This window comes from Muscardinus avellanarius (assembly GCF_963383645.1).
Source record: "Muscardinus avellanarius genome assembly, chromosome: 5".
Lineage (NCBI taxonomy): Eukaryota > Metazoa > Chordata > Mammalia > Rodentia > Gliridae > Muscardinus > Muscardinus avellanarius.
In genome coordinates this window covers 16752288-16770632 of record NC_137790.1, presented here as the reverse complement: position 1 = coordinate 16770632, position 18345 = coordinate 16752288, and the positions used below count along the sequence as shown (strand labels likewise).

At 37.0% G+C, this 18345-nt stretch overlaps 1 protein-coding gene across 2 annotated transcripts in view; it reads right to left on the bottom strand.

Moving 5' to 3' along the window:
* Positions 1-1889: 1889 nt before the first annotated feature.
* LTN1 (listerin E3 ubiquitin protein ligase 1) overlaps positions 1890-18345 on the bottom strand; it is a gene marked incomplete at both ends in the record, with an annotated part of 56935 nt that continues 40479 nt past the window's right edge. For both annotated transcript variants that reach the window (XM_080696687.1, XM_080696686.1), the window contains 9 exons: positions 1890-1952; positions 2516-2683; positions 3991-4185; positions 4797-5017; positions 5886-6057; positions 12237-12423; positions 15498-15572; positions 16253-16490; positions 17796-18009. In XM_080696687.1, the coding sequence (XP_080552813.1) occupies positions 1890-1952; positions 2516-2683; positions 3991-4185; positions 4797-5017; positions 5886-6057; positions 12237-12423; positions 15498-15572; positions 16253-16490; positions 17796-18009 (1533 nt within the window). The remainder of the gene's footprint in view (positions 1953-2515; positions 2684-3990; positions 4186-4796; positions 5018-5885; positions 6058-12236; positions 12424-15497; positions 15573-16252; positions 16491-17795; positions 18010-18345) is intronic.

Sequence of the window (18345 nt, the reverse complement as noted above, 5' to 3'; positions counted from 1 at the left end):
TACTTTGGAAAGCTTCTTCTTTAGTATATAAACAGTAACAAGCTTTACAGTTATACTTACAAGTCTTAAAAATATATTAAGACTCCTAAGTATGGAGAGTAGTTATTTAGTTATAACTACTTAATTATAGTGTCTCATCAAGAACTCGGTGCCCTAATATTCTGGTAGGAAACAACATTGTTCAATTATTCCCTTTTTTCTCTACCTGGGATTGGCTCAGAAGCCAAGGACCATCAGTACTGAAAAGGTTATAGACAAAGTTTTATTATAAAACCATTTTTAAAGGAAAAGTATATAAGTTTCACAGGAGAGTAACACAAACCTTTGGGATTACTATGTCAGAGACAGACATAGAAAGATAAGAGAATATTTTAAGAAAAGGGTTAAGAAGAGGTAGTAAAATTTTGCTATCTGTATTTCACTGACTCTTAAGAGTCTCAAGGTTAGAAAATAATAGATGCACAGAGAAAATTTTCAAGGACAAACAAAAATGGATAGGACACTGCATCTACAAATAAAATTCAAGAGATCTGTAACTCACACATAATATTTCATTCTCGATTATAATCCCCTGACCACATTCATACTATTTCAATAATAGTCATTTTACCCAGATGATGGTAAACAATAATTTTATTTAACATTGAGTTGCTGTTAGCCAATTAAACATTTGCAAAACAGATGATTAGCTGATCTCTAAACTCAGAATAATAGTCTAACTATTAGATAAGCTATTTCCCATGAAATGGAAGACTGTAATAAAATTATTTAAAGTTCCAAACTTCCACACTTTTATACGTTGGGCACAATTGTTAAATGTAGTAGCACTCTGGCAAAAGGCAGGTTTTCACCTACTTGAATACTTCAACTTCTTATACTTAATTTTACTTAGTACTAAAATCCTTAATTTTCATTTCTGAAGGTGGAAAAAAACAAATTCCCCAAATCCCTTATTTAGTGTAACTTTGGCTTGTACCAGTAGCAAAACTTGCTTACAAAATTGAAAGCCTCCTACAATATTTTTAAGTATTGTTTTTTTCCCACCAATTTAAGTGTCATTAATATTTTTTCTTCCCTCTCAATTGAAGGATAACTACCACTTTACTTCATGAATGAAATAATCATATTACTATTTTTTTAAGTTCCCACCCTCTAAAGACTCATTCAAGCTGAGGAATAAATTCACTAAAAACTTTACAATTCAAATTTCACTAATACATGGAAATAATTCTTCCACAGGTCATAGGTCATCATGAATTTAATTTTCTGAATTTTTTAACCCTTGATAAATGGAGGCACCATAAAGTTCAGGTTACATTCTTTTATATAGTATTTCAGAGCATGCTTTAAATAGCTTAAGCCATATTAAATAGCTTAATGTCATTTTATCATTAAAGTTATCTAAAAAAATCAGAATACTACTAATTTTGCTGTCTTAACTAATAAGTCAAAATATGTGTAGATGTAAATCAGCTCTCTCAATTAATTTTACCTCACATTTGGACTGTCCTAGAACACAAACCAACAAACTGATGGTTTATAAGTTATAATATAGTTGTACAATGTTTTCTCAAATTTCAGTTCTATAATTTAGGGGTTTTATATTTATTTTTAAATATACAAAGAGATTAAACCATTAATATAAATATTTTCTCTCAAATATGTAATATTCTTTTGTAAAAGAAAAAGTTCCCAAACATTTACAAAGTAATCTAAAGATAGGTAAACCTGATTTTAAGATCATCACATTAACCAAAATAATTTTCCAGAGAAGGTCCCATTTAAAAGTAACGCTGACTGGCTTCCCATCAACACTTTAAGATGGCTCCAAATCCAATGCCTTTGCTTAATTTACTTCAGGAATCACTTCCAGTGGGGGAAAAAAAATCTCAGAAAAAAGTCTCACGACAGAGTGGACAAGTAGATTTGTTGCTAGATGTAAACCATTTGTACTGAAAAACAAAGGATTTTAAATGTTAAAACAAAACTGTAGAGATACCATCTCATATACTTCTAAAGCAAACTTCAAATGATAGATTAGAGAAAGAATACTAAAATTTTTTGCCTCCCCACATCTCCACGTATTAACATAACTGAATTCTACCTCCAAAGACTACTCTATGATTCTTTCTACGGAAGCTCACACACAAAATCCACTAAACCACAAGGAAGATATTCTGTGAAGCAAGTAAATATAGGGAAATTTCCTTTTTGATATAATTTTTAAAAAACAAAAGTGTTCTGGTGCCACATGGCCCTGTTTTCAAATCCTGTAGCCTCTCTCATGGTTTAGATGTCACAAGATTATTTTTTTCATCAGTGCTGAGAGCTCTATTAGAAACATCAATTTATGAAAGTGCATCGGGGCTACTAGTCGCAATAAATGACTTTTCTGCAGGTTTTGAAATTTTTCTTTTCCAAAGCATCATATACATATATGTATATACATGTAAGTATATGTGTATATATATATTTTTTTAACATAAAATATAAGTTAATTTCTCTTTAGGCTTACCAAACAGGCTGAATGAAATTTTTTCTTGCATGTTCTACAGGCTTTCTTGGGAAGAGAATAGTTGAAACCATGAATGACTGAGAAACAGATCATACAATCTTCAACACCCTCAAAACGCTTATCAACATTATTTTTCCACAGTGCTAAGCCTTCCATAATACTTCCATTCTGTTAACAAAGAGAACAATGAAATAATCACTATACAATGAAGAACACTAGTGCTATTCAATTTCATGAACATTAAAGTTGAATTATAATTCTGGAATAAAACAATCATCTTGACTACATTTACATTTCCTTTTACGATTACTGGAATTTTTTCTGTGTGTGGCATTGAACATTGAACCCAGGGGCATTCTACTTCTAAACTATACACCCTCAGCCCTATCTTTTGCTTTTTTATTTTGAAACAGGGTCTTTCTAGGTTGCTGAGTCTCACTACATTGTTGAGGCTGTCCTCAAACATGAATACTGGTTCTTTAAAACACACTCCAAAGCTTTAGAAACAAGTGTAATTTTTCTACATTAATGATGGACCTTAAACAACTCTGTAAACCAATACTTAAAAAGTCTATGCTTTTAGCTTCTTTGATAAAATTTTTTGGAATTAAATCATAAACGATCTAAACATCAGCTTTCCTAATTATTAGGTGAAAACAATACTATCTTACTTTTTCAACTGATTTGTTCAAGCTCTATAATATTGGTGAATAAGTCGGGCGTGGTGGCGCATGCTTGTAATCCCAGCATTTGGGAGGCTGAGACTGGAGGATCGCGGTTCGGGGACAGCCTCGGCTACCTAGTGAGGCCTTCCGCAACTTAGTGAGGCCCTGTCTCAAAATAAAGAATAAAAAATAGGGCAGGGGTGTAGCTCGAAGTCAAATGATCCTGGGTTCCATCCCCAGACCCTCAAAAATAAATAAATAAATAAATAAATAAATAAATAAAAATAAATAAATATATATATATGATATATATATATATATATATATATAGGTAAATATACTCGTCTTCAAATAATTTTTCTTCACTGTAGAATGCCTGACCTAACATCAAATGTATAAATAGAACTAGAGAAGATTTATAATCTGCTTAAAGTTCAAGTCTTCTAAAGTTCCAAGACAGCTCTAACTAAAGTCAAGTTGAAATGTAAAAGCAGCTCAGAAAGCATTCATCAGTCCAGTATCTTTCAAAAGATTCTCAAATAACTTTCTTAATACCATATATTGTTCTACATCTTCTAAAATGCCAACAAAAGAAAGGCAATCCCTTCTCCAACCCCAGAACATAAATTATAAAGCCTTAAAACTTAAAGCACAGATGGCAGGTTCAAACCATTCAAGCACATATCTGTTTAGTCAAAAATTTTATATCTATTTCCATCTTAATCAGAAAAGAAGCATTTTGTGTTCAATTGCCCTTTCAAGGAGATTGAATTCTCATTTGGAAAGCCCTGTGTGTAAGCCAAGCCTTACCTGATGGGTGAGGTAAGTGCTTAACTGCAGCATCCAGTTCCGCCACTGCTGAACGGCCACTCCAACTCGTTTCCCACTTTCTACTGTTATTGAGCCGAGTGGATAATTGGAAGGCAGTTGTATTATAAGCTCGATGACTATGTCCTCAATAGTATAAGTGGCCATCACTTCTCGAGTGGTAGCTCTAGCTTTTACCTACAACACACAAGAAGGAGTATCTTTATCAAGTTATTTTCTTTCATTCAAAAAAATCTTGATAAATTGTAGCTAAAGTATTCATAAAAAGAAAAAACAGGTAAACACATTCACTCATCTGACACAATACATTTAATAAGCAGGTTTAAATGCCTTGCATGTTTTAAAGTGCAATTAAAAGTTTGTTTTAAAAGAAATACACCGCTCATAAAAAGTGTATATTGTTATATTAGGTTTTTCATAATAGTTAAATTGTTTGTTTTATTTTGTGGTACTAAGGTTTAAACCTTTGGGGGGGGGTGCCTCTGAGCTACACCCCAGACCTTATTTATTCTGAAGCAGTCTCACTAAATTACTCTGTGCTGGCCTTGAACCTGTGATTCTCCAGTTTCAACCCCCAAGCACGGCATATTACCATACCCACAGACAAATGATACCCAGCATATCAAATATAACTTCCATGTCTACAACCTCCTTCTCAACACACAAATGAGAGAATAAGGTAGACAAATTTCTGTGAATGCTGAATCTAAAGCTACAATTTTGTGATGATATTCACAATAACTGATATAATTGACGTGCAACTTTTCTAGAAACAAGACAATACTAACCGTCATGCCATTAAATAGCTGTGTACTTGTTTGCACCGAAGATATTTCTTGAAAAGAAAGAACATTGCTGACATACTTGCTTGTAAATCTGTCTACGATATTGAAAACACGCTTCTCACTGCTATTCCACCACAGCCTGACCATGGCAGGCAAGTCTTTTAATGTCATGTGATAGACTGAGCAGGCCAAGTGCGGAATATGATACGGGAGAGTTGTTGTTCCTGAGGCGAAAACAAATCCTTAGTTAGAGATATGTACTTCTTACACAGAATAACAGCCTAATATTTTTCTTAGAAAGTCATTCATTGTTACTTAACAATAGTGCTTAGCTCATTAAAAAAAAAAATACCAGAAAAACCAGAACTCTAGAGTATTAGAATTCTGCTTCCACACATTCAAAATAAACCACGAAAATGGCAAATGAGTGAAAGTCCCAAGGGACAATGAAAAATTTGCCTAGAAAGAACATTCTATATTTCACATGAAAGACAATAAAATAGAATATTTTTAAAAGGATGACAAATCAAACATTCTGTTATAAATTATGAAAAGGAGTTTGGCCTTCTTCTTTTTTTTTCCCCCAGAAACTCACTAAGCTGCTGTGCAAAAAAAAAAAAAAAAAAAAAAAAATCCTAGAATAATCACTGCAATATTCAGAAGACACAATTTATCTGAAATGTCTAAGACATTTAAAAACTTTCTATTCTTAGTAAATCATTTGTAATACTCCAGTAGAGCTACATGCCTATGTCTATTCACTCAGTATATTCTCACCGTGAACAATATATACTCATCTTTGCTTTTCTAACTTAATATTATTTCTTTACATGCCTACAAAATGTTACCACATAACAAATACTTATTTATAGTGTAAAAGAGAGCAATCTCGACACACTAAGGCTCAAATATTTATTAGCTCTCCACAATCCTATTATCCATTAGATCTATTTATCCCACTTAGAGAATTTGAAGTCTTGACTTTAACATTCTTACAACTGGGACTCGCATTTGAAGTCATTCTCCACACCCACAGGAAAAAGCTGAATACACCTCGTCTCCAGGAAAGGACACAAGCATGTTCTCACTGACCTCTGATATTCAGCTGGAGCTCCTCAGTAAAGAATGTCTTTGGGTCCTTATTTGAGACCTCACTAGCTGCCTCTCCATAGGTCGGGTTTTCTGGCATAAGCCTGAACAGGTGATAGAGTAATTTATTCAGACTCTTTGTTTTCCGAAGGTACATCGAATATAGAGCCCGAAGCTGATAAAGAGCAAAGAATGTGTATACCCAATTAAAACAAGACAATTAGTAGAAAAGAACAAGTCAAACTGTGACAGATTATGTTAGAATACAATAAATATGCATTAATTTGAACACTAAAAATTACATACGGAGTCCTACAAAATAGAAGCCACGCTCTCACTTTCCACCTGCTCCATACGTGAGGCTGCTTCCTTTCCTCATACACTCGCAGAAGGTCTCATTATCGCTTCCCTCATGATTAGATCTGTGCTTCTAACATCTTTCAAATTCTCTCTGCTAATAAGCTCAGCATGGCTTGGCGTCTCTTAGTCCAGAAGATCCATTACCATTTTCCACAAATGACTCACTCACTCTCTTCTGAAATCTTCCATACATTCCTTTCACACCAGAGTCCTGGATCTTGAAAATTCCTGAATGATACTTATCCCATTTTCATGACTAATCTCATCCTATATCAAACTCTATAGCATCCTTTTAGGATGGAAAGTACAAATTTCTAGTACAAAGTGTCCTGGGGTCTCCTCACAGTTATTTTATTGATTGGAAAATGTCATACAAAAATATAAATTTCTGATTTCTCTTTTAGAAATAGGAAGATCTGGGCACCTCTGGGCATAGTAGAGGCATCTGTGTCACACTCTTCATGTCCCACAGTAAGGTAGTCTGCAGTTTTCACATTTACTTTGTAGTTCATTGGTATTTACATGATTTCTTGCACTATATCACACATCTCATGGTATTAAAAGAATCATTTTCTGAAATACTATGATTACACAAATACAAGGATTCAGCTGTAGGATTTGGGAACTGATTTTTAAAATATGTTGACCAAATTATCTTTACAATGGAGAATTCTGGAAACACTACCTTTACTGAGTAACCAAGTTTAACACCATCAATAAAAGGACACACTAATGACAACTGCAATTTGTGCAGTAGGTACTCTTACCAGAAACAAACCAGAATCTAATCAGAAAGAAATAATCAAAAAAAATTCAAATTTTATGAAAAGCTAAAAAAAAAAAAAAAACAGCTCACCAAACACTGACAAAAAAGAAATGAAAGGTAGAAAGATCATAGATTAAAGAAATTTAAAAAGGGGGGGGCAAACAAATAGAAAGATAATCCTTAACTAAAATCTTCAATACACAAGAAAATAAAACTAAAGGATATTCCTGGGACGGGTAGGAAAATATATGAATAATATCTGTGCAACAAAACTCTATTTCTCAAGTATAATGATTATGCCTGGGTAGAATGCTTATGATTATATCATGTCCGTGTTCTTAGGTTATAGACACAAATATTTTGATAAAGCATTCTAATGTCTGCAAATTATTCTCAAAGCAGATAAAGAGAAGTAAAAATGTGAGCAAATATAGCAAGATGTTAAAATTCTGTGACTCTAGAAGGGTGCATGATTTTCATTGAATTATTCACCCACCTTCTCCGTAAGTATACATTTTTTCCAAACAAAAAGTTGGAAAAGAGAATTGGAGAAAATTAACCAGCCAGATCAATGGGCTTAAAAACAACAACATGAGGAAGAGGTCTCCAAGATGGCTGTGGCTGCAACAATAGCTGGCGGTAGCCAAATAGGACAGGTATTCCTCTGAGAAACCCCGGACATCAGATTTTGGCTTAATATCTGATCGGGACGATATAGAGAGACATTTATAGCCATGACTTCCTAACTAAAATATAAAAAAGAAGAGATGAATGAAGATGGTGGAGATGGCGGCGGAGGCCAGTATGCGGTAGAGGTAAATAAAACCAATCCAACCTGCCTTAAACTGTTGGAGAAATCTCACCCCAAAAAAGACCGCTCCTGCCCCACATGTTCAGGAATTCTGGACAACATACTATGTAAGAAAAATGCTCGGGAGGAGGGCCAAGATGGCGGTGGCGGCAGCGGCCACTATCGGGGAGAGGCAGGTAGACTCATTCTAATCCACCCTGAACTTTTGAGGACTAAAAAGTAGACTGTACCTGCCCCACATGCTCAGGAACTCTGGACAACAAACTATGTAAGAAAAATGCTTGGGGGTGTGTGTGTCAGATGAAGCCCTGCATAGTCGGGTCGGCCAGTGCCACGTGTCCAAGGAGCCAAGGCTCCTGGCCGCTGCACTCCTCTGCGCAACGCTAGGGCTGGGTGCGCTCGGAGCAGCAGAACCCACTCTCCATGAAGCTGTCGGCTCCGCTCTTGGCAGGGAGATAAAACACATTGCTTCTAAGTACTTGGGCCCCCAACTCCTGCAAAAGACACGTACCGTGTTATTTTATTAAAAATTATTAAAGAGAGAGGAAGATGGTGGCAGCTGCAGTTGCAGCTGCAGCAGCCACCATGGCTGCAGCGGTGATGCTTAGCAGCGGCCGAATAGGATATGCACAAACCTGAGAAACCCTGGACAACAGATTTTGATTTAATAGCTGATTGGGATAACACACAGAAACAGTTACAGTCATTACTTCCTATCTGAAATATAGGAGAGTGGAAAATGGCAGAATTAAGAGGCAAAACTGCAACACGGTGCCCGCCACTACAAGAAAAGTTTTAGAGGGAGGGATATCCCAGAAGAGATCAGAAAGCAGACTGCTCCTGCCACACATGCACAGGAATACTTAACAACAACATACTTGAGGAGAGATCAAGAAGGCGGCAGCGGTGGCCAGTATTCAGGAGAGGCAGACAGATCCAACCAAATCCACCTTGAATCTTTGAAAAAAATCTCTCCAAAAGTAAACTATCCCTGTTCCACATGCTCAGGAACTCTGAACAATATACTATGTAAGAAAAAGTTTTGTGGAGATGAATCAAAATGGCAATAGTGGCGGCGGCCAGTATTCAGAAGAGGCAGACAGATCCAATCCAATCCACCTTGAATTTTTGAAAATATCTCTCCAAAGGTAAACTGCTCTAGCTGCACATGTGCAGGAATTCTAGACAACGCACTATGTAAGAAACATGTCCAGGGTAAGTCGGAGGGCGCCCCATCCATATAGCTGGGCCTATTCGCTGTGCTAGGTGTCCCAGGAGACCTCAGCTCATGGTCACTGCACTCCTCTGAGCTGTGCAGAGGATCAGGGTGTGCTTGGAGCAGCAGATTTCGCTCTCCATGGTGAGGCTGTGAGCCTCCACTTTCAGTGGGGAGATAAAATCTACTGCCACTAGAAAATTGGGCTCTCAGCTTCTGCAAATGATATGTGCTGTTTTCTCCTACTAAAATATATGTGCAGGGAAATATGGGAACCTCTGTAAACGTCATGCCCACAGTAACAAGAACCAGAACCTGCCAGGCGGTGAGCCCGGGTCAGGAGCCAACAGGCCGGGCCCGGAGCATGCTGCAGGGAGAGGCCAGGCCCGGAGCCAGCTGCGGGGCAAGGCAAGGTTTGGAGCCTCAGAGGCTGGGCCCAGAGCCTGTTGTGCGGCAGGCCTGGAACTGGGATCTGCCTCACAGAAAAGGGCCAGCAGATTTCTTCAACTGTGTGGCCAGGAAGCAATAGAAGCTGCCACTGCCTCACCTAATCTCTTAGCAGATTTCCAGATCCAAGGACCACTATTTAAGAAAAAATTGGCTGTGAGTGGATCATCCTGTCAAAGTTACTCACCTTCTGGCTTTCAGGTTCTCAGTAAGTGGGAATAAGAGAAATAGAAGCTCTAATTAAAATTGTTGGTGGGATTACAAGTTGGTGCAACTACTTTGAAGAACAGTATAGAAGATCCTCAGAAGAAGGAAAACAAACTTACCATGTGATCCAGCAATACCACCTCTGGGTATCTACCAAAAAGAATGAAAACCAAAATACCAAAATAATGCAAGGACAACCATGTTCATAGCTGCACAGTTCACTATTGCCAAACTGTGGGACCAGCCAAGATGTCCTTCAACGAATGAGTGGATTTCAAAACTATGGGATATGTACACAATGGAATTTTGCCCAGCCATAAGGGAGAACAAAATTATGGCATTTACAGTGAAATGTCACAAAAAAATAAGAAATCTAATGCTTTCCTTAGTGCACAAAATATTAGGGAGAAATGGGTAACAGGAGGAACTCTAGATGAAGAAAGGACCCTATAGAGGAATAATGAAGGTGGCATATCTGAGGGGATACGAGGGAGGATAAGGGAAACTTTAATACACATGATGTACTTAAACATATCAAAGTCAATCAGGAATCCAAGCATGGATAGGAGGGAGGGGGAGGGAAGGGGCTAGAGACTGGGTAAGGGCTGATTGGGTGATGTGTGCATGTATATCTCCACAAGTTTTTTATCCCATTGAGATGTTTGAATACAATGCACCAATAAAAATTTATTTAAAAAAAAACCCAACAACATGAATATGACCCAGAAATTCCATGTTTACATATACAAGAGACATGAAAACAGGTCCACACTAAATGGAAGCTATATTCACAAGAGTCAAAAAGTGAAAACAACTTGAATATCCATCAACAGATAAAACTTAGTCATACAATGGAAAACGTTTCAGCCATAAAAATAAATGTGGTATTTTACTACAATACTGACAAGTCTTCAAAATATTGTGCTAAATGAAATGTCGGGTGCAAATGGACACATATGGGATATGTTCAGAATAGGCAAGTCCATAGAAACAGAACAGAGTTTTGTGGTTGCCCTGAGCTATGGGGCTTAAGAGGAAATGCAAAATGACTGCTAACACATATGAGTTTGCTTGGGGATGGTAAAAATGTTGTAAAATTAGACAGTGGCAATAGTTTTAAAACTTTATAATATACAAAAAGCACCAAAATGGGTGTCTTTATACTTTAAATAGTTAACTTTATAGTATGTGAAATACTTTTCACTAAAGCTATAAAATATACACATACATATACACAGCTTATTTCAAGTTCAATCTGATTTGGTAGGAGTTTTGATTTGTTTTGTTTTGAGAAGTGAAGACTTCCATGATTCACTTTAGGATTCATTTACTCTTATTTACAAAGTTATTCTGATTTATCTTTTCAAGGTCAGTTCAAGTTCCAGACTCAACAATAAATGCTGCTATACCACTCTTGGCACTCCTGGTCCCATTCTAACAATGAAAAAGATGACACACAGCCATTTTTCTAATTTCTGAATATAACATGATGAAAACAAAATTCTTATACACCAAAAGCTTCAATCTGCTGCAACTTTAAAAAAAATCAACAAGATATGAAGAAACAAACATAAAAGCCAAATAGGGGCTCTTGAAATCCATCAGGGACAAATAAAACCAGCTTAAGACATAAACTGACAAGCCTAAAGAGAAATAAAACTAATTTATTTAGTAATTAGATCAATGTTGACTCAGCGATTTGAAAAATTTCAGATATACAAATGCAAAGATGCATCGACTGATAATTGTACCACGGTATGGTTGTGAGCAACAATATAATTTAAGGATTCTGAAAAATCACATTGAAAAGGCAACACATAGTTTACTAGGCTGATTCAATAAAAATTGAGTTTTGTTTTTTTTTTTTAAAGGTCATTCTAAAATAAGTCAAAGCTAGAGATCTTTTAGACTTCTTCCTGGAGGCTGAGTAGTTTTCCTAAACATAAGACAACAAAGACATCTAGTGGCTGCTAGAATAATTTGGGCAAAATAATTATGGTAAGATATTTTCACCACTTGGAGATAATACTCTGAATTACATAAGTAATGTTTCACAAATTTTTCTCTGAACATTGAATTTTCAAGTAGATAAATTTCCATTGATGTATCAATTGAAATCTCCACAACAGTCAGAAGCTGACCCAAGAAAAACAAGATTCAATTCCAATTTTTCAAAATTACTGTGGTTGTACAAAATTAAATTATATAAATATTGCTCCCTGCAACAATAGAATTGTGACTATATCCAGTTAGGAAAAAATTGTGACCCAGGCACATTTCACAGATTCATTACTTTTACATTTAAAAAAGTGTATTTGAAGGCATGAGGAAGAATGAATTCAAGTAAACTTAACAGCAGAATATCTGAAGGTGACCAGATAATAGATTAAAATGCAAAGCATTTCCCCTTTTACTCAGAGAAGGGAAAGAAAGGTATTTAAAAGAGTAAAAAAGAACACATACATTAGGACAGAACTGTCAAAAGTTGTCATCTGGGTTTGATCACTACTATTCAAAGAAAAAAAAAAACTACTGCATATGTATTACCTGAGATGAAGCAGCTTTGAAGAAAGTAAGTATTAATTTCCAAGTGAGCAGATATCCCAGAACATAACAGAAGTCTTCACTCAGCGGCTTAATAGTAACTATCTGTCCAACAGGAATACACCCCAAAATATTTTCTAGTAAGTCCTCTTGAGTGCTAAGAAGAGACATCAGTACTGCCGGTGGTGATCTAAGAATCAATGATTAAGCACCATAATTTTCTTCAAAATTTGTCCCTTAATAAATTGACAATATTTATAAGCCTCATGCTTTTTTAAAAAATCTATTTTCAAAAATCCCTCTATGACGTTCGTTCCCCTTATGGATTCAATTTTTTTTTTTTTTTTTTTTTTTTGTGGTACTGGGGTTCCTGGAAGCCCTTCTACCTCTGGGCTACACTTCCAGACCTATTTTATACTTTTTATTTGGAAACAGGGTCTCTTAAGCCAGCGAGGCTGGCTCCAAACCAGCACGATCCTCCTGTCTCCGCCTCCCAAATGTGGGGATTACAAGCGTGCGCCACCACGCCCGGCTATTCATTCAATTTTAAGACCTAACTTCCCATGACAAATGTAGTCTCTGCAAGACTGGCTATAAAAATATAAACTCTAGCTGGGCGTGGTGGTGCATGCTTGTAATCCCAGTACTCGGGAGGCTGAGACAGGAATCCAGGTTCTCAGCCAGCCTCAGCTACTTAGTGAGGCTCTCCAACTTAGTGAGACCTTGTTTCAAAAAAGAATAAAAACTTAGGCTGGAGATATAGCTCAGAGATAGAATGCCCCTGGGTTGCATCCCTAGTAACACACACACACACACACACACACACACACACACACACACACACACACACACATATGTATGGACCTTAGATGTTAAGCACTTGAAGACAGTTTTAGAAAATATCTATTGCAACTTTGTGCTTTATAGATAAAAGTCACAGAGTCAGTGAAGCCAAATGATTAGTCCAAAAGCTAGCCTGGGGAACTCAAGATGTTTAAGTCTTACCAAACCTTTTATCATTCTGTAAAAGGCAATGAGAAGATTAAGGTTGGACTTTGTTACTACACCTTACTCTCTTATTTTACTGTACACAGATATCTACTTACACTGCAACATGAGATGTCACAGTCATCACAATATATCAATTGGGAAAACAGAGGAAGTAATTATGTACTTTTTTAAGTCATAAAGCTGTATCTTTTCAAGAAATAGAACACTCACATTAATACGTTTGATATGATAATTGTAATCTTTGAAGTTTATTTTCTTCTTTATTAATAGAGTAACAACTCTGATAGTTTCAGGTCAACCTAGAATATTCTCAAAAAGTGAAATATTTATTTATATACTTTTTTTTGGGGGGTAGGGATTAATCCTTGGGCCTCATACATATTAAGCAAGTAAATGCTCTACCACTGAGCATCATCCACAGCTCTTTCAATTTTGAGACAAGTCTTGCAATGTTGTCCAGGCTGCCTCAAACTTATGATTAATTCTCCTGCCTCAGCCATCCTGGGATTACAAATGTGCACCACCATGCCCAGCTTTATGTACATCCTTTCGAACTCTCTACAATGTTCTACCTTTGTGTTCTCCTTGTATCTCTGTGGTCTTTCTTCCCCTTTGGCTTCCTTCACCCAATACATACATACAGACCTTCTCCAAGCTCTGTCCTCATGCCTTCAAAATTCTCACCTCAGATCAAGCCTTCTCTATTCCACATCAGTGTTCACTAGATCTGACAAATACCAGCTCTGACATCTCTTCTCCACACACTGTTATGTAACTTTTGGAATGCCCTCCACCTCTGCTTGCTTCTTTCTACAATTCACATTTCACACTATTGCTAGAAACAGCTAGTGATAACCCTACCAAATAATGCTACCAAATAATCCTACCAAATAATGTCCCAAATCCTTACAACTGCCGTTAAAGTCAGCTATTAGCCTGCTCCCTTACCTACTCTTCATCTTCCACCATACCCTGCCTACAGAAATTCTTGCCCTCACAGAGTTTATATTCCAGTAAAGGAAGATGATGAAAGTAAAAAAAAAGTTAAATGGCAAGTGAGCAGCATTCCCTGAGCACACCCTCAACATTCATGCCTTAGACTTCCCCACACTGTGTGTGTGTGTGTGTGTGTGTGTGTGTGTGTGTGTGTGTGTGTGTTTTATACTAGGTATTGGTACCAGGTTCATTCTACCTCCAAGCTATACTACCCTTTCTTTCTCTATTTTTTTTTTTTTTTTTTGGTGGTGCTAGGGATTGAACCTAGGGGCATTCTATCTCCAAGCTATACCCCCAACCCTATTTTATATTTATTTAGAAAAAAGGTCTCACTTTTGGTGAGGGTCTCGCTAAACTGAGGCTAGCTCAGACCCAGTGATCCTCCTGTCTTAGCTTCCCAAGTACTGGGATTACAAGCATGCGCTACCATGCCTAGCTAATGTTTTGTAACCTGTTCTTCCTTGTCCTACACTAAAGTGTTATCTAACTTTAAAGGTCCAGTTTAGCCGGGCGTGGTGGTGCATGCTTGAAATCCCTGCGCTTGGGAGGCGGAGACAGGAGGATCGCGCTGGTTCGGAGCCAGCCGTGCTGGCTTAAGAGACCCTGTTTCCACATAAAAAAGTAAAAAAAAAAAAAAAAAAAAGGTCTGGGAGTATAGCCCGTGGGAGTGTATCCCGGAGGTAGAAGGGCTTCCAGTATAGCCCGTGGGAGTGTGTCCCGGAGGTAGAAGGGCTTCCAGGAACCCCAGTACCACCAAAAAAATAAATAATAAATAAATAAAGGTCCAGTTTAAATGTCGCTTCTTCAAAAGAAAGGTTTCCCTTCCATCTTCTGTGTGAACTCGATTTCCTTTATATCTTACAGATAACTTTAAAAGGGTTGATCTGGAGAATAAATATGTACTATAAATTTAAGCCTCTTGTGTTATTTCAGTTTTATGAACACATAAATGAGGTTGATTATGAACATCTAATATACCAAATTATTAAGAAAATAACTAGCTGGGCGTGGTTGCGCACGCTTGTAATCCCCGTGCTTGGGAGGCAGAGACAGGAGGATCGCGCAGGTTCGAAGCCAGCCTTGTGCGCTGGCTTAGGAGACCCTGTTTCCAAATAAAAATGTAAAAATAGGTCTGGGAGTGTAGCCCGGAGATAGAAGGGCTTCCAAGAACCTCAGTACCACCCCACCCCACCCCAAAAAAAAAAGAAAAGAAAAGAACTAATAAAAAGAGTTCAGAGAAAAAAGAAAATAACTCACAAAGCTGGATCTTCCTCTTCATCTCCATATGACTTTAAATTATCCTGATCATACTGTGGTAATTCAGGCATCAATCTGAAAATAAGAAAATTTTAAAATATTTCACATTAAATAATCCACTGTTTAACTATGTTTAAGGAAAGAAAGACTAACACTTATTTTGTAATGAGTCTATCTAATGAGTTTTGTGTGTGATTGAACCCAGAGGAATTCTACCTTACAGCCTGATTTTATTTCTTATTTTTGGAAACAGAGTCTTAATAGGTTGATAAGAATCTATTGCTGGGGCTATCCTCAATCCTTCAAGCCTCCTGTTTTGGCCTCCCAAGTAAAGGGATTGCACCTGGCTTAATGATTTTTTTTTTCTGAAATAACTATTTATGGTCAGAATTATCTGGAGAAAAATGAAACAACTTGGCATATAGTCAGGTCTTTTTATTTACTTATTAGTGTGTGGAGGGTGTGTGTGTATGTATGTATTACTGGGGATGAAATGCAGGGGCATTCTACCTGTAAGGTACACCCCAAGCCCTATTTTATTTTTTATTTTGAAACAGGGTCTTTGCCAGGTTACCATGTACTGACCTAGAACCTGTGATCCTCTTGCCTCAGCCTCTCAAGCCCTAGGATTAGAGGTGTGCACCTCCACAAAAGTTTTCTTTTTATTCTTAATTTTTTAATGATTCAAAGTAAAACCTAAGTATATATTCTATTTTAGACCACTATAATATTCATTCAATTAGAAGAATTCTTACTTGTAGAGCATATGATAAACAGCAATTTGCACAGGCCTAGCTCTGAAGAGGAGTAATGGGGCCAAAGTATTTAACAAAATCTGAAGATTTTCAGGTAAGTTTGCTTTTGGGCCAGCAACCAGTCTTGCAGGTAGTTTGTGGTTCAATAACTGATCCTTTGAGATATATGTTAACGTTTCACACATGGGCTTCAGCATTGAATATTTAAAGCATGTTTCAGAAATATCTTTGTTTTCCCCTGATAACACAAAGGGAAAAAACATACAAATCAAAAAACAAAATTAGCAACACAGGCTGACTAATTTACAATCAAATGTCATATAAGAAACAGAAAATGGACATAAACATTAAAGCAGTCATAATTAGAAACAAAAACTGAATACATGATTCAATTAAGCTACATTTTTTTTTATTGTGGTACTGGGGATGGAACCCAGGAACATTCTACGTCCGAGATACACACCCAGCCCTATTTTTTATTCTTTTTTATTTTTGAAACGGGGTCTCACTGAGTTGCAAAAGGGCTAAGTAGCTGAGGCTGTCTGTGAACTGTGATCCTCCGGTCTCAGCCTCCCAAATGCTGGGATTACAAGCGTGCACCACCACACCCGGCTTATATTGCATTCTTAAAAACAATGTTCAACAGAGATTTTCTATTTGTGTAACCTATTTATGTTACCTGAATAACTATCTTAATTTGCAGCTATCTTTGGATGCCTTCCCTTTTCCCGCTGTGTCTGTACTATAAGCCGCAGCATAGATGATGCTTCCAAGAAGCTAGGCTTTCTCTTCTAGTACTTTTTTTTTTCCCCCTTAGGTGTGGGGATTGAATCTATGGGGCATTCTACCTCTAAGCTAACACCTCAGCCCTTTTAATTTTTGCTTTTTTGGTGGTACTGGGAATGGAATTCAGGGACTTTATACCTCTGAGATACACTCCCAGAACTATTTTTTATATTTTATTTGTAAACAGGATCTCACTAAATTGCTGAGAGCCTCACTAAGTAGCTGAGGCTGGCTTCAAACCTGTGCAATCCTCCTGTCTAGCCTCTCAAGTGCTGGGATTGCAAGCATGAGCCACGATGCCCAGCAGCCTTTAATTTTGAAACAGGGTCTGAGTTGCTGAAGCTGGCCTTGAACCTGTGATCCTCTCTCAGTCTGCTAACTACTGAGATTACAGGTGCGGACCACCACGCCTGTCTAGGCTATTCTTTTCATTTACTAATAGAGTGGTGTTTAATTTAAACAATTTGTTTTAAACTTTTTTTCTATCCCCTCCCTCCCTTCCTGTCATTTTTCTTTCTTTTTGTAGTAGTGGCTATTGAACTCAGGGGCATTCTACTTCTGAGTTACACCAGCCCTATTTTAATTTTTTGAAACAAGGTTTGCTCATTTTCTCTGTGCTGGCTTCAAACCTGAGATTCTTCTGTCTCAGTCTCCCAAGTACTAGGACTGTATGCATGCATCAGCATGCCTCGCTTATTTTAGACTTTTCAACAAATAATTTTCAATGAATCTATTAGTTTGCCCTTTTTTCACTTGCCTGTAACAGTCACCAAAAGAGGTAAGAGCAAACTGTGGATGCCTTGGGAAAAAAATTCTTTCCATTCAGTGATTAGGTTTACAGGAAGATTGCCAATGGTATCCAGAGTTGTTGAATCAAAAAAAGCACTGAGATCACAGGCCAAATCACAGCTGACACAGGCGAACAGCTGAACGAGTGGGACAGAATACAACGCCTGATTCTCCTGTGTTGTCTGAAGAAACAACAGAAATAAAATCAGTGAGCAGACTTCTACCAGGTCACTACAAAGATAAAAAAGAGAACCCCTTCTTTCATTTTTCCAAATTAAACAATAAAAAGCAGATGAAGTGGTCTCAGGAGAAATTTATTTTTACAACAACACACCTTTTCCCCAGGAATTATAATTGTTAATGAACAATTTATTCTGAAATGCCCTTTATTTCTAAACTATGGGAGAAAGCACAAGCACAATATATTAAGTACACATTTCTAATCACCTTGGTAGCACTAAAAGTTGGACAATAAGTTATTTTATTTTAAATTATTTATTTATTGCGGTACTGGGGAT